We start from the raw sequence: 16,596 nt of genomic DNA on the forward strand, positions 1-16,596 counted from the left end.
GCATTTGACTGATCGCCTCACCCAGTGGACTCTTTGATGATTCTATTAAAACTTAAAACCTCAGCTAAAAATGAGAATTCTACCTTCTTATGCCAGGGCCTAAGCAATTTAAAGAAGGAGCTGGTTTCAAAGCACACTGTTAACAATGTAGACATGGGTAATCAGAGGGGATAAGGTGAAAGCTTTACTGATCCCTTCATTCAGACTCTTGTCTATGGCACTATTCCAGGGACCATTCTACTTACAGTGCTTTCCCATCTTTGCCTGCATAGAAAATGACCCTGTTCGTACAGTGTAATAGGTTATTAGATGAGGGTGCCCTGGCCAGAGGCTAATTAGGGCCCTTCACTACCAGGTGGACTGTAAGAACCAGTACTCATACCCAGGACACCTGTAACCCGTATGCCACTGCACCAAGGAGTCCCAGTTCGAGAAGGCCCATGGCTGAGACCTCATTAATGACATGCAGATCTCTCTCTGCCTGGTCTTTAGGATCAACTTCAAGTCCCAGAATGGGGGTAACTGGCTGAAATTGTGCTCTGCTTTGTATTTTTATAGATCTCACATAACAAAGAGAAGATTGCCAAATCTTTTCAGTTATTTCAGTAATACTGAACAAATTCCTTCAAAATAGTTCATTGATAATGTTTAAAGTTAAGCTAATAAATGGGAAAAAATTTCACGAAGATACTCTTATCGGCTCCTGTTCTTTTGAATAGCAGATAAGAGGAGAAGAGACAGGGGATGTCCTTTAAAACATAACTAACAACACAAGATGACATAGACTAAATGTGAAATGAATGGGTTAGATCAGTTTTATAGAGGAAGGAATGTGGTCTTCCCAGCTTGGGTGAAGGGAAAAGGCTTTATGGAAAATGTTGCAGTTAAGTAAGACCTTGAAAAATGAGGAGAATTTTCTAGCAAAGAGGCAGGGGATTAGGGCACTATAATTAGCAAAAAAAAAAAAGCATGGATTTTTATCTTTTCTCTTATTTCTAAAATGGAATTGTTACTTGTTCCTTTGCATTGCAGGAGAAAGCAAAAGGAGTCAGCCTCATATCTCACTGTGTACCGGGTTAATTGCTTTTTGAAAAGAACTTTAAGGAGTCAGAGGTTCAACATCTGCAAAATCAATATTCATAACAGTTTCCCCCATGAATGGATCTATGTGGAAAGAGCAGAGAAAAAATTAGTGAGAAATGGTGGCTCTCATTTCCCTACCAACAACAAGAATTTGAAGTGTCTAAATGGACTTCTGTGCTGGGGAAATTACAGACAAAGGTTGTAGGTGGAGTGTTTCAATGAAGGCCTAATTTTATAGAAATTCCATCATGCTTATAGTGAAGAAGGACAATACCCAGATACTGAAGAACCTCCAGCCACTGGACCAGATAATTGGGCATACGAAACCTGTCTGCTCCTTCATCCCAATAATCCACCCATCATCTATCCCTCTATGCCTCCATTTATCCGTCCACTCATTCATCTGTCCATTCATTCATCCATTCATCCATTCGTCCACCTATCCATACATTCATCCACTCACCCATCTGTCCATTCATTCATCCATTCATCATTTCATCCATCTAACCAACCCTTTCTCTTACTTTCCCTACAAGCATCCATGCATCCTTTCATTCACTTGTATCATTAAAACAGTGACTCTTTGGATCAAAGAATAAAATGAAATTACCTGCTATGCAAAGCTTCTTCCATAAAAAAATTAAAACACTTCGTAAATTCTTTTTTATAATCTTCAGGTGGATGCCAAGTGATCATTTGGTATGATTTTTCCTCCGCTTTAAAGTCTAAGAAAACATCAATGGGGGAAATAAGTCAAATATGTCACATAAACTGGATTAACATTACCATAATGACACAGAAGTATGCTTATTTCAATTTTCTATTTATCTGAATGTTTTTTGAATATTTGAGGGGAGATTTTTTTTGTTTGCTTTCTCATTCATTCAATAATACAATCAGATAACATTTATTCAGACCTTGTAAAGATTCAGGCACTCTTATTCTAATCAATGTTGTAGAAGCTTCCATTTAAAACTTTCCTTTAAGGAAAGAGCTATTTGTCCTGGATTACAGTCGATAAAACAAAAGCTGATTGAGTTTAAGATCATTTATTAAGGTTACACACACAGTGAGTGGTAGAGCTTGTATTTAAGTACAGGTCTGTTTGAATCCAGATCCCATGCTCTTTCTGTTTTAGAAAACTTGGTTTTCATTTTTTAAAGTGATACATGCAAATAGCTTAATTCAGTCAAAAAGTAAGAAAAGGTAAATTAAAAACAGCATCCCAGTCATATCGGCTTGGCCGCTCTCTCACCACTTATGTGTAATAGAGTCTGACTCCATGTTTTATGCTTGTTAACATCTCTGAAGCGCCACCTCCCCCTTCTTCCTCAGGGACCCATCTGGGTAAACTGGTAAGAATGCCCAGGAGCTCCCTCCGTGGGCATCTGTGAGAATTTCAAGCTATGCAAGTCCAGACCCAAGTGCAGGAACCCTCACCCCATCCCAACCTGCAACGGCAATAAAAACTCAAGGAAGTCGTCCCTTTCTACCTGCTCTCTCAAGCCATTTTCATACCTGCTCGGAAGCCTGCCCTGCTCTCCAAAAAAGACCTCGTTGTGTGACTACTAAACTTTTTTATACCCGCTTGATGTATGTGTGCTGTCATCAGTCTCACACCGTGTGAACCAAATTACGGGTGGTTGGAAATTCCACCCCCTGCAAGGCAAACACATGAAAAGTGATACGTGCAAGAGGATGTGTAGGAAAGACTGCCACCAAAGACTTCTTTCTGTCGCTTTGGCCAGCTACCTGGCTCTGCTGGCTGGGCATGGCACTTTGAACTGTGCAGCTTTGTGCTGCATTTACTAAGTCCTACTGAGCCTCTGATGCACATTTAACCTAAATGTAAGGTCAGAAGATTCAATAATTGGCATTTAGGGACAGAAGTATGGGCTCTCCTTAAAGTGGTCTTGGGTCCTGCGTCTTGCCCAGGCCAATCTGTATGTCTCAGAGTGACTCATATATCTCAATTCCAGCATAATCTGTGTCCTTTCCCTGCGACCACTGGTTGTTAGTCTCAACAGATTCGACCCCATTCTACAGAGCGCTCCGGGTGTAACATACAGGGACAGCGGTTACCATGCGGTGTGCTGAGTTCCTCACTGCCAACGGCAGATGGCGCACGAGGACCCTATGAAAAGCCTTTGTGGCTGCTGCTGCCTATACCTCTGCAACTAAGAGACTTCAATTCATATAGTAATAGGGAAAAATACCCAAGGCACCCCTGAGGCCCCTCAACAATTGCAATAGGGGAGGCCACTATATCTGACAGTACTGATTTGGGACTCTCTCTAGGGAGAAACTTATATATACGAGCACCCACCCCCCAATGAAGTACATCCAGGAGCCACCAAAAGGAAAAAACAGAGTGAGAGAAAGATAGGGACAAAAAAGGAGGAGAAACAGGAAACAAAACAGAGGTCTGCAATTGGAAATCCAAAATGTACTTGACAAAATTATATAACAGGAAAATAAAAGGTACCAATTGGCTTTTATGTCTCTATATTGCAGGTTATAAATTAGCTTTAACATCTGCTGAGATGCACCAATTGTCAAACTTCCATGACCTTAACCACTACTGGGGCTCATGTTACAGTTAAACCTGGAGATCCTACCTGCGTTGATTTGGAGCTTTTATATACACCTGAAAAGGCCATGAACTTTTAATCCATGACTGTAAACCTGTTGTAGGTGGGACCTTTTTGTTAGATTATTTCAATTCAGATGTGACCCAGCCCATTCAAGGCAGATCTTAATTCTTTTACTGGAGCCCTTTATGAGAGGATAAAGGGCACACCAGAAGAAAATGAGAGAGTGCTTACAGAGAAAAAGCCTCCAGAGGAGCTGAGAGGAAGCCATTGAAGGTAGAAGCTGAAAGTAATGAAACCTGGGAGAGAAGGACCAGCAGGCACCAGCCATGTACCTTCCCATGTGACAGAGATGTCCAAGAGGCCAGCAGCCTTTTTTCAGAGAAGCTATCATCCTATTGAAGCCTTAATTTGGACATTTTCATGGCCTTAAAACTGTACATTTGTAAGTTGATAAATCCCCATTGTAAAAGCCAATCCATTTCTGGTATATTGCATTCTAGCAGCTTTAGCAAACTGATGTAATACCCCCTATACCCTTAGTGATCTACCAAATATAAAATAGAGGGCAAATGGGTATACTTCACATAAACCAGTGGGACTAAATTTTCCGTGTTCATAGTGACCATTGTTGCAAAATATTCCATAGTCAACATGGAAACCATGACTTAACAAATAATAAATTAAAATAAAATTATGTCTTTGGTACTTATGAGAAGCTTAATAAAACAGGACCCTGAGGATCTGCCCCAACCTATTAAAATTGTTATACCAGCCCAGAATAAATTAAAACAGGTCCTTCAGTATTTAAAACCCATTATACAAGGCCTATTTAGAGAAGGTGCGATTATCCCCACCGTTTCTCCATTTAACAGCCCAATTTGGCCTCTTCTTAAACCTAGAAAGAATGAATCGTGCCTCCCAGAGAATCCCTGTGACCCTAATGGCATGGTCCCATCCACTAAGCCCTATACCCAATCTTATTGAAATTACTGACTGCCTCCAAGTATTCATCGGGGAACACTTCTGTTCAGAGCCTAGTTCAACAGTGTCCCAGCCACAGTTCGCCTTCACCTTTGAAAGGTGACAGTGCACCTTTTATTGGCTACTGATGGGCTATGTATGAAGCCCAGTCTGTGCTGATTTAAATCTGTTATGACCCCATAAAGGACTATGTTCTTTTAATTCAATTTTGTGGGTGCAGACTTATTGTGGGTGAGATCTTTTGATGAGGTTGTTTCCATGGAGATGTGACTCACCCAATTATGGATGGGATTTTTTTGAGAGATTAGTTCCATGGAGATGTGACCCTACTGATTCAAGGTGGTCTTAGTTTACTAGGGTCCCCTACGAGAGTATCAAAGGCAGAGACATTTTGAACAGAGCTCAGAGAGGCTCAGAGAGAAAACATTTTGGAGACAGCTTTGAAATCATAACCAGGAGAGAAGCTAAGAGATGAAGCCCAGAGTTTGCCCTGGAGAAGCTAAGAGAGGACCCCCAGATGCTTAGAGAGAAGTGCCCTGGGAGAAACAAGCAAGGGCACACAGGAGCTGAGAGAGAACTAAGACTGAAGCCCAGAGACATTTTGGAGAAAGCAATGGAAACCAGAAGCTAACCCTGGGAGAGAAAGATCAGCAGAGCCAGCCATGTGCCTTCCCATGTGACAGAGGGACCCCAGATGCCATCAGCCTTTCTTTAGAGAAGGTATCATCCCATTGATGCCTTAATTGGGACATTTTTATGGTCTTAGAACTATAAATTTGTGACCTAATAAACTCCCATTGTAAAAGTCAATCCATTTCTGGTATTTTGCATTCTGGCAGCTTAGCAAATTGGAACATAGGCATTGCAAACAATCCCTGCAGGCAAGCTCTTAACCGCCTCTATTTCCAGGAGCTCAGACGTGACATGACCTTGAACATCCTCCTCCAAAGAGATCCACATAAAACAATCATTCAAGCCAAGCAACATTCACCAAGGAACTAAGGAAAAGGGGTGGGCCATGGCCCCATACAGTGTACAAGGCCCAGTGCCTCAGCTGAATGGCAGGGAATTATTTGGTCAGTTGAGGGTCTCTCTCAATGACACTGTTAAGAAACAATTACTGATCTTCTCAACACCCACAACATTAAAACACATCCAACATCTTTTAGGCCTTTGAGGGCTCTGGAAACAACACAGTCTTCATTTACATATTTTACTTAAGTCCATTTATGCCGTTACTTGAAAATCAGCCCACTTTGAATGGGTCCCTTATAATAATAGGCTCTAAAATCTGTCCAGATTGCAATACAACAAGCACTCTCATTAGCACACCCCAGGGATTACTTCACTATCTGGGATTTAGCAACATTGTCGCACGCCTCCTGGAATTCTCTTGACCAACCATGACGGCTGTATTACTTGCTACTGTAATATTGTTGCTGCTATAACAAATTACTACACAGGACACAAACATATTATCCTACTATTCTGGAGGTAATAATGAGCCTCAGAATTCCTTCCTCAGGCTCTAGAGAGAGGAATGTATTTTCTTGCTACTTCCTACTTTGGAAGGCTCTCTGCATTCCATGGTTCATGAACCTCTTCCAGCCGATAATCATATCACTCTGACTTCTACTTCCTTTGCACATCTTTTCTCACTCTCCAACCTCCTATCCCTTATAAAGACCCTTGTGATGATATTGGGCCCACTGTGATAATCCAAGATGAGTTCCCCATCTCAAGATCCTTTCCTTAATCACATCTGCAAGTCTCCTCTGCTGTATTAGTTAGGGTTCTCCAAAGAGAAAGAACCAACAGGATCTATCTATCTGTCTGCTTTAGTTTGCTAAAGTTGACAAAATACAGTAAACTAGAAATGGATGGGCTTTTAACAAAGGGGGTTTATTATTTTACAATTTTACAGTTCTAAGGCCATGAAAATGTCCAAATTAAGTCATCAACAGGATGACACCTTCTCTCTGAAGACTGTCTGCAAGCGATCCTCAGCTCCTCTGTCACATGGTAAGGCACATGGTGATGTCTGCTGATCTCTCCCTTCTCTCCGGGGTTTTGCTTCCCGCTTCTGGCTTCAGTGGTTTCCTCTCTGAGCTTCTGCATGTTTCTTTTAGCTTCTGTCTCTCTTAGTTTTTGTGGGTTTTTTCTGTGTCTGCTCTCTTTTATCCTCTTATAAATGACTCTAGTAAGAGGATTAAGACCTACCCTGGGCACTCCTCAACTGAAATAATCGAATCAAAAGGTCATGGCTGTACTAGGTCTATACCCACAGGAATGGATTAACTGATCTTTTCTGAACATGATCTTTTCTGGGTACATACAGCTTCAAACCATCACAATATCTATCTATCAAATGTAAATATGTATATAATATCTACGTACATATTAAGAAATATATTACAGAAATTAGCTTACATGATCATGGGGATTGGCAAGTCTGAATTCCATAGAGCAGGCCACAAGTTGGAAAGTCCGATGAAGGTGATGCTGAATTCCCCAACAGAAGTTGACTAGCTGAAGTAGAAACAGAAATTCTTTGTTCTGGCTTCTGTGCTCCTCAGTTTTGGCTCTTAAGAACTCTAACCGATTGGATGATGAGATTTCCCTCATCGCTGAGGGTAATATCATTTGTGATTGTAGAAGCAATCAGCCACAGATGCAATCAACTGACTGCAGATGAAAATCCATCTACAAAATACCCTCAAGTAACATTTAAGCCAGAGGTTATTTGAGCAAATGACTGCACACCATAACCTAGCCAAGTTGACACATGAAATTTCATTGCAAGATGTATGGAAACCCGTGTATACAAGTTCCATGGATCTCTTTGAAGGAACATTATCTGCCTACCACAATCTGCCCTCTGGCCCCCAAACTTTCACATCCACCCCAAATGCAAAATGCATTCACCCCATCCTGTCATCACTTGAAGTCTCAACTCATTATAACATCAACTCACAAGTCAAAAAATCTCTAAATTTCATCAGCTCAAAAGTCTCAAATCTCATCATCCAAAGATTCTAAATCAAGTGTGGATGAGACTCTGGGTATGATCTACCTGGTAGCAAAATTTATCTCTATCTGTGGACCTGTGAAACCAGAAAAAAATGTATCTGCTCCCAGAACACAACAGTGGAACACGCATACGATAATAGTTATAGACATTACTGTTCAAAAAAGGAGAAAATGGAAGGGACAAAGGAGTCACCAGACCCAAAGAATTCTGAAATCCAACCTGGAAGACAATGTTAGGTTTCAAAGCCAGGAATCACCCTCTGTGGTTTGGAGCTCAGCCCCCTAAGCTTTAAGCTCCAACCTTAGAGTTATCCTTCATTCTTCATAAAGTACAGCATGGGTTTGCAGCTGAGTAATTGTATCATCCTGTTTCCTGCCTTTAGAGTTTTGAGAGTCTGAGAGCCTTCTTTTATTTCATCTTTTCTCTATCCCTTTCAGCCCAACCTGGCAGTGTTTCCAATGATATAAAATTCTCAAGCACCTGGTGAGTTTGTCATGTATATTAATGGGAATTCACTCTATTATACAAGAAGCTGCTCCACAGATCCTTCCTAGATACTCCAATCTCTATTTCTGTCTTCTGTTGAGATGACTGAAGGGATCCATAAAGCACACACCTAATCTCTTTGAACAGCCCTCTGTGTGACTGAATACCCTGACCTTTTGATCCTTCAGAGGCAATAGCAAAAGGTTGTCCAGCCACATCCTTGTCTTTCTTTCCAATGCATGATTTCCTAAGAGTGATTCCTCTAATTTTAGCAAATTTTGTCTTCTGTATAGGCTGACAATTTCCCAAATCATTAAGTCCTCATTCCAACTGTTTCATAGTTCTTCCCTGAATTTATTGCTTATCTCTTATATTTTATCATAACCATCAAGGAAAAATAAGGCCACATTTTCCTTGGAAACCGACTCAGCCACATATCCAAGTTCATCATTTACAAGTTCTGCTTCCTGCATAACCATAGGACTCAGTTCAGTTCATCTTTCTGCCACTGAAAACAAAGATTCCCTTTCTGCCAGTTTCCAATAACATATTTCTAATTTCCTTCTCAGCCTTAACCAGAGGTATTAACATCCGTGTTTCTCCCAAAACTCTATTTATGATGGTTTCTATATTCTCTAAGACAATATAGCATTTCTCCACCATGCTCCTCACTTCCATCTGAGTTCTCACTAGCAGATTTCTTAAGATTCATGTTTCTACTAACAGTCTGTTCAATGCCATCCAGGATTTTCTCTCACATTGTTCAAAATTCTTCCAGGCTCTACCCATTAACCAATTCCAAAGCCCCTTCAATATTTTGAGGAATTTGTTACAGCAGCACCCAATTCCAAACAACAAATGTTGTATCAGTTAGGGTTCAACCAGTAAAACAGAACACATAGGACACAGATATTAAGAGATACATCCCAAGGACTTGGTTACATGAGTGGAGCCAGCAAGGCAAGTCTAAAATTCACAGGGCAGGCCATCAGGAAGGGTAGCCTGGAATGCCCAGGTGTGAGCTAAGGCTGCCCTCCACAGGGGTAATTTTCTCATCTTCAGGGAAGCTGCAGCTGTGCTCCTACGGCCTTTCAACTGAAGTATTATGGACTTTAATCACATCTGCAAAATACCTTCACAACAACATCTATAATAGTGCTTGACTGAATAATTGGGGCCATAGGCTGGCCAAGTTGACACATAAAACTGACCACAAAAATGGATATAAAATGGCCATGAACTTCTGGGGCAAAAAACTGCCCTCCTACACTCCACACTTAACAAAGTCAGAGCAAAACTTGCTGGCCTCATACTGGGCCTTTCTGGAGGGAGAGGCTCTCTCAGGATTGCTTGCACCTAACTACCCATTATACCCTGGGTCATGAAGGCAGCATCCTGCAGGCTCAGTCACAGAAACCTCCTTGCTAAAATAAAAATATCTTCAGGAAAACGCAAGACAAGGTCCATTTGGCATATCCACAGTCTTCAATCTCTTGCCAAATGAAATGGCACAAAAGGACATCACCCTTCTCCCAGATTCATTGGCCATTGGAGCCCCCAGGAACAACTCAAGTTTGTGCACTTTACAGATACATCACCACCATCACACATGATGGAGTACACTAGAGAGCTGCTTCTTTATATACCTTAACCATAATGACCCTGATAAAGGATGAGACCCAAGATCAGAAAAATTGGCAGAACCTCAGACAGTTACCTAGGCACTGATGTCCTGGCCAAACACTGGCCCAAATGCACATTTTAACAGACTCTTGAGTCACTGCCCATGGTCTGGCTATCTTCCCAGCAAATGACAGCAAAAACAATTTCTTAACAAGTTTTCACCTGTGGGCTAAAAGATCTCTGGTAATCTTGTGCCTCACAGATACTCAAAAGACAAATATATGTCACCCATGTCTCTACACATAACTGTCACACAACAGATGGCCTCACCATGTCCTACCCCTTCAGAAAGTCAAACATTACAAATAGTGTCCAAGACACCCATTTCACTCTTTAAAATGCACAATGGTGGGCTTTAAAACAAGATTCTCAACAGAACTTTCACCTCCATTAAAGGCCTCAGTCTACAGCCTTATAAAGTGACAGAATGGCTTATTTAAGAAACTTTAAATTCAGTTAAATGAAACATGGCATAATCACATCATCAGTAAAATAACAGGGGGAAATTATAATATAGTCTGACTTCATTTTTTATATGTTTCACTGCTGACAGATTTTAAGTCTCACTCCTCCTGCTTCCTTCTGGTGAGAATGTAAAATGGTATAACTACTTTGGAAACCAGGTTGGCATTTTCTGAAGAATTAAACATATGTTTATCATCTGCTTCAGCGATGGCACCCTTAGCTATAGACCCACGAGGAAAGAACGCACATGTGCATACAAAGACTTGTACAAAAAGGTTCATAGCAGCTTGCTTGTCATAGCCAAAAACTGTAAACAACCAAAATGCACACCAAGAGGAAACTGAATAATCACATTAGGAACATCACACAATAGAATACAATTCAGCAATAAACAAAATGAACTATTAATACACATAACATAAATGAATCACAAAATAATTATACTGAGTAAAAGAAGCCAAAATAAAAGCACATAATATATGATCCCAGTTATATAAACTATAGAAAATGCAAACTAATATATATGGACATATTAATAATTGCCTAGCCATGGGAGCCAGGGGCCAGGTGCGGAGGAGGATAGGATTGCAAAATGGCATGAGAAAATTTCTAGAGACAATGGATATATTCACTATTGATTTTGGCAATGGTTTCACCCTATTCCTATGTAAACATCTTTAAAACTATGTATTTTAAATACGTACAGTTTATTATATGCCAATTACACCCCAGTGGAGCTGTTTGAAAAAATAAAGTTAAGGAAGTTTGATCTGTGGCCATGAGGAAACAACAGGGACCAGATTTATCTTCCTACTTTGCACAACTACAGTGAACAGACAAAATATCTGAAAGAAAGGGTTTTTGCACATTGGACACTAGGATGGGCAGGATAGTGATTGTAGCTGCAGAAAATTTCCAGGTGCAGCTCATGGAGGGGTACCTAAGTCAAGCCTGGCTGCTTCACTGAGCTGAGGAGACAGAGTGAAGACTCTGGGAAGGCAAAGCAGCCAGAATTCAAAGGGCAGATTAGCAGAGTAGAGAGAGGTACACAGAGCAAAAACACTGGGATTCTAGGCTTCAGCCCATACATGCATGATAACTACTTGAGGTCAAGCAGTGACCAACAGGAACCATCTCCACAAACCCTTTGTGCCTCTCTCTAAGCCCCTATTCCTCTTTGGCTCAACTCCTGACATTTTCACAGATCTAAAGATAAGTTCAACAATCAGCTTGTACAGTAGAAAAAGGTGACATTTTAATCCTCATGGGTCTAAAGCCTGTGATGATCCCTAAGTAGGTTCTGAAAATCAGAGGACAAGTGGTTGCACTTTATCACGCTCCCTAAACCCTGACTATAAGAAATTTGCCTCACCTTGATGGCCGCAGACATGACACCATACATATCACAGTCCCAGGCTCCAGTGAGCAACCCCTTGATAGAGAAAGGAGAAGCCCAGGGCGCCCAATCAGAAGCCTGGGTGCCAGGTTAGGGGCTTCCTCGCATGAGCTGCTGGTCTGCTCTTACCTTCTCACCCAAGAAGTCAGAACTGGCTCTCTGCTAGAAAGGGTGGGATTGTTTGGGGTGGAGAAGAATTTAGAGGCAGACTCTGAAGATCAATGATGTAACTAGGACAGTCCCCCAAGGACAAAGACCTGTCACTTGGGGGAACATCCACCTGGCAGACAGAGGGTACAAGAGCCTGTTGCAGGGAAAGGAGAGGAGTCAGGACTTTAATCTATTAAGTCCTCTTGTAGGGTGTGAGTCCAGATACGCATTGCAGCAGTGGTACCTAAGAGCATTAGAAACATTCCCTCCTCAGTGCCTCTGACGTCACTTATTCATTAAAGTTGTAAATAATTAAACATGATGGGATGTTATCTAAACAAGTAATTAATTAAGGGTTCAAATGTTTCAATACACTGAGTTGGGCATCAGGCCAGCAATAATAACACAGTCATGAGCTTTCTTTACTTAGAGAACTCTAATCAAGCTCTAATGCAGAAGGGGAGAAAAGCCTCAGACTAACCAATGATATGGGAATATTGAGAGAAACTATGGATTATGAAACCTGGGACCCAAGATAAACTAAAGGGATTCATGGATCCTTGAAACTGTTTTCAGATTTTGGCATGTGTATGTTCATTAAAGAGGTAGAATGCCTAGAACTTTCAGCAGTTTCTCAAAGGTCACAGGAGCTACCAAATTTAATTATTTTAATTTAAATTTTAATTAAACTGACATTTAAATTTTTTAATTTTTAAGCATTTAAAACATTTAACATTTAAACAGTAATATTTTTAAATTAAAACTTAGTATCTACGGCTATGAAATCAGGTTTGTGGTCAAAGCAGATGCAAAGGGATATGACTAAATCATGTTCAGTGAAGAATACAGAATCAACTCTAGAAGTTGATTAAAAGTGTTTTAAAGCAGTCTGAACAAGAACAAAGCTCGAAGTTCAATTTTAGAGTTTAATAATTGCTCAGAGTTTTTCCATAAACATGGTTAATTTTAGAACTTTTTTAAACAAAGTCTCAGCAATACTTTCAGACTGACAAGAGGTTAAAGTCCCACTTCACCACTTCAGGGTGAATAATACCCCTCCAGGATGTGTCTGAACAAATTATTTTTCTCAGGGCCTATGTTTCCTTGCCAGTCAACAAAGAATAGTTGACACGATATATGAGATTCATTTTAGCTAAATTTCTTTGGATTAAAAGACTCAGTGAAGAACTTCTGACATCATTAAGCATGAATGCTTGGGCAGCCACTGATTTTTCTAGAATGTGAGCTCATCTAAATGACAAATCATGACTTTAGATGTATGAAAAAGGGTTCCCTGGGAAAGTATCTTTACATTACACATCTTATAATAGAAGGGGCAAATAATCCCTGAGATCAGAAGAAAACCTATCCTTACATATTAGAACTCTTAAATATGGCTGAAGACTTCTGTTCAATACTTTCTTAAGCCACATAATAAAGCAGTGTTTATCAAAATGATTTGTAATTACATTGTGGTGTGCTGTGCTAGGGTGGAGTTGATATCCAGGTAAGGGGGTAAAATAAGGAGGTATGAAGTATGGAGGCCAGGCCAACAGAACCTAATAAGTTTTCCAGCACTTTACACAAATAGACACACACACATGCACACGCACACACCTTTTTCATTCTTTCAATCAAATTAGATTCAATACGGATCTTTGCTAAGCCCTCTGCACAAAAAGTGTTGTCCATTGCCAGGGGAAAGAAGACTCCAAGAATTAGTAAGAAAAATACCTGAATACAAAGAAAGTCCTCCCACATGGAGTAAGGTCACATCATGACCATGATCTTGAAGAATCTGAGATACCCGGTCCATCAGTAGATAGTGGCTTCCACCTAGGAACAATGCACAACTTCAGTTTTGTAAAGGCAGGAATAGTGTCTGAAGTGGATGAGGAGGAAATCCAGGAGAGGGAAGGTGGGGAAACAGTGGAAGGTGAGCAGATGAGGGCAGCTCCCTCAGTCCTTCCACCTCTCTTGGGTAACCCCATGCCCAGCACCCAGAGTCTGACTGCCCACTCCCTTCACCTGTAGGAATCCTCCATCAAGGATCCCTCTTATGATCCATGGTCTCCATGAGAGGACAATCAGCCTCTCTGTGCTTGGAAGTGAAGGATTCCCCAAGCTCGGGAGCGTGCTGCAGTTTAACAGAGGCTTGTGGAGACATTGGGTCCTAAAGAAATAACTGCCCTGGTGGAAATTTGGCAAGGTGGTGTGCCTGTGAGTTCCTAATGGACAATCAGTCAGACCTATTTCTGGGATCCTTCTCTTTCGAAATTGATGCCACTCTATGATCCAAAAACCTAGGAGCTAAAAATTGAGTCTGAGACACAGTCATTGGAGTTTGAAAAGGATGTGAAGAAACCATAAATAGAAACTCTTTGATGCTCATAAGTATTTAGCAGGAAGTTTCTCAATTTGGGCCTGAATCTTGCTCATCTTAGAATTAAGACATCCCAGAAAAACTATGAGGCTCATGTGTTGAAACTGTTGGATCCTATTTGCATGACAGACTGAGAGATCACTTATCCTTGAGCATCCCAAGATCCTAAGGAAAGAGAAGAAAGATGGGAGATACATGTTCCATCACACTAGTGTCTTTTCTTAGGCCCCACTCCAGCATGGGGCCTTTTGCTGGAATCTAAGGGTCTCAGAAGCAGAGAAAGCCAGATGAGGACAGACAGAAATGGCAAATGCCAAGAATTGGGGGGTAGGGGTGTTGGGGAGCTGAAGGTCCCACAATGAATTGGTGGAGGGAGAAGGGATAATGCTAGAGAACTAGAGTGTAGCTGTTGGAGTGACTCAGGTTTTTTACATCCAGAATGTGTTGTGTTTGATAGCAAAGAATATGCAAAATCCAAGTCCCCGTACTCCTCAGACAGCCTGCTCTTGCTCACATTTAACCCATGTAAGAAAGGGTACTGGGGAAAGGTTGCCCAGAGATGTACCATCCTTGGGGGCTTTAGAGAGCAATCATGCATTCTGGGCAAAAGCAGGGCTTTCAGAACTTTACAAATGTCACCATCCCTCTCTTATAGTCTGAGGCAGGGAAATTCTTTATATGTTGTAGATATTAAGGGTCAGGTAACAGGAGTGTTAAAATGTTAGTTACTGTCAGAGGAGAGGGGAAAGTTTCTTTTTCATTTTTTCAGCATCAGTGGGAAAAAAAAACAAACAAGTTTCAAATGGAGATAAAAAGTTTTTAAAACAGTGATTAAAAAAAAAAAAAAATCCCAACTGTAAAGGGTGTGAAAGTGGAAGATTTGGAGAGGATAGTTTTGAGGTAACAAAGCAGGAGTAAACCCTTGGGTGTGCTCTTACTGTCAGAAGTGAACTTGCAAAAGACACTTCACTTCCCTGGCCTTCAGTTTCCTTCTCATTCCCTCTCAGGAAAACTGAAGGGGCAGGTAAATCAGAGCTATTCACTGTGTCCTACCAGCTCTAGGATACCCAGATCCTCAGAATGTAAAAGTGACCTCAATGGACTCGCACTATAAATAAATAAATAAATAAATAAATAAATAAATAAGTGACCTCAAGGAGACCACTCTCCTCTTAAAATGGGTGAATAGGGGTCTTGGAAGCTCCATCCTTTGATGAGCTGACACAGAATAACAGCCACACTTCCAGGAAAACTAATGAACAGAAGAGGGACTTAGAAAGATCTGATTATTTCTGGGATATTCTCCGTCTTCGTGATCAGTTCTCGAAGTTCCTCCCATTCCTGTCATGAAATATTGTCCCCGCAGTATTTCTTTGTTCTGGATGCAGGCTCAGAAAATTGTGGTGCGGCCCCAGGAGCACCTCCCGCAGACGCAAATAGCCTGAGGAGGCTCGACAAGGTATCTACCGGCAAGTACTTTGCACTCCCAAGAAGTGAGCGCCAGACCATCCTGCCAGTGCCTCACGCACTGGGCCGGATCTCAAACTTCTGAGCCTAGCTCAGAGCGCGTCCTGGGCAAGGAGAGAGAAGGAAGTATACTAACGTTTCCTCCAGAACTATCTTCTCCAATCCTGCGGAAGGAGGCCCCTCTCCGCCCACAGCCCGCCCTCCTCCTCTCTCACACCCCCTCCAGCCGCCGCAACCAGCCGGGAAAACAACCTGGAACGGCGCTCCCCTGAGCGCTGTTTGCTGCGCAGGCGCGGTGCCCGGACGCGCCTGACTTACTCCCCCGCCAATACTCACCCACCAAGGTGACAGTTAGAATTTTGGCGCCCTCTGAAAGCAGCATCCCAGGCAAAAGGAAGCAGAGGAGAAGCACAGGCTGCCCAGCCATGTTCACCACTATAGAAGCAGCGGAGCTGAGTCCTGGGGTGCGCGCCTTGGGCTGAGCAAAATGACCCGGTGCGCCCTTTTGTGGCACTGAGCGCAGTGCAGTGTGAACTTTGGAAGGAGTTAAAGGCTGGGTCACGCCTGTCTTTTTCTGTCCATTCCCTAGAAATAATCCACCACTCCTGCCGCAGTTCGTGCTCCATTGGCTGTTCTGTCCCCACTCTCCCACACCACGGGAAAGGAAAGGAGGGGTGGGCGAGCTGGACCCGGCTCTGTCCTTGGAATCATCGCCCCTTAAAGAAATCGCGTCGATGACAGCTCCACCTCCAAGTGACGAGGACCCAGCTCCCTTTATAGACTCCCTCCCAAACTTATGGTACACCACCTCCTTCGAACTGTCTCTGATAACCTCATATTGTTGTCCCTATTCCCAGTTTCCCTAGGTAACTACTTA

General features: G+C 41.9%; 1 protein-coding gene across 3 annotated transcripts in view; it reads right to left on the bottom strand.

The window, feature by feature from the left end:
• Positions 1-16,248, bottom strand: part of LOC119506436 (UDP-glucuronosyltransferase 3A2-like) — a 30,846-nt gene extending 14,598 nt beyond the window's left edge. Inside the window, exons 1-5 of one of the 3 annotated variants that reach the window (XM_037799482.1) lie at positions 16,056-16,081; positions 13,604-13,705; positions 7,089-7,187; positions 2,602-2,742; positions 1,694-1,808 (exon numbers count right to left, since the gene is read on the bottom strand). In XM_037799482.1, coding sequence (XP_037655410.1) covers positions 1,694-1,808; positions 2,602-2,692 — 206 coding nt within the window. In that variant the 5' untranslated portion in view covers positions 2,693-2,742; positions 7,089-7,187; positions 13,604-13,705; positions 16,056-16,081. Of the gene's footprint in view, positions 1-1,693; positions 1,809-2,601; positions 2,743-7,088; positions 7,188-13,603; positions 13,706-16,055 lie in introns of all 3 variants that reach the window. The other 2 variants (XM_037799483.1, XM_037799481.1) reach the window with 2 other exon arrangements.
• Between the last annotated feature and the right edge of the window lie 348 nt (positions 16,249-16,596).

The sequence above is a fragment of the Choloepus didactylus genome, chromosome 11, assembly GCF_015220235.1.
Source record: "Choloepus didactylus isolate mChoDid1 chromosome 11, mChoDid1.pri, whole genome shotgun sequence".
NCBI classification, from domain to species: Eukaryota; Metazoa; Chordata; class Mammalia; order Pilosa; family Megalonychidae; genus Choloepus; species Choloepus didactylus.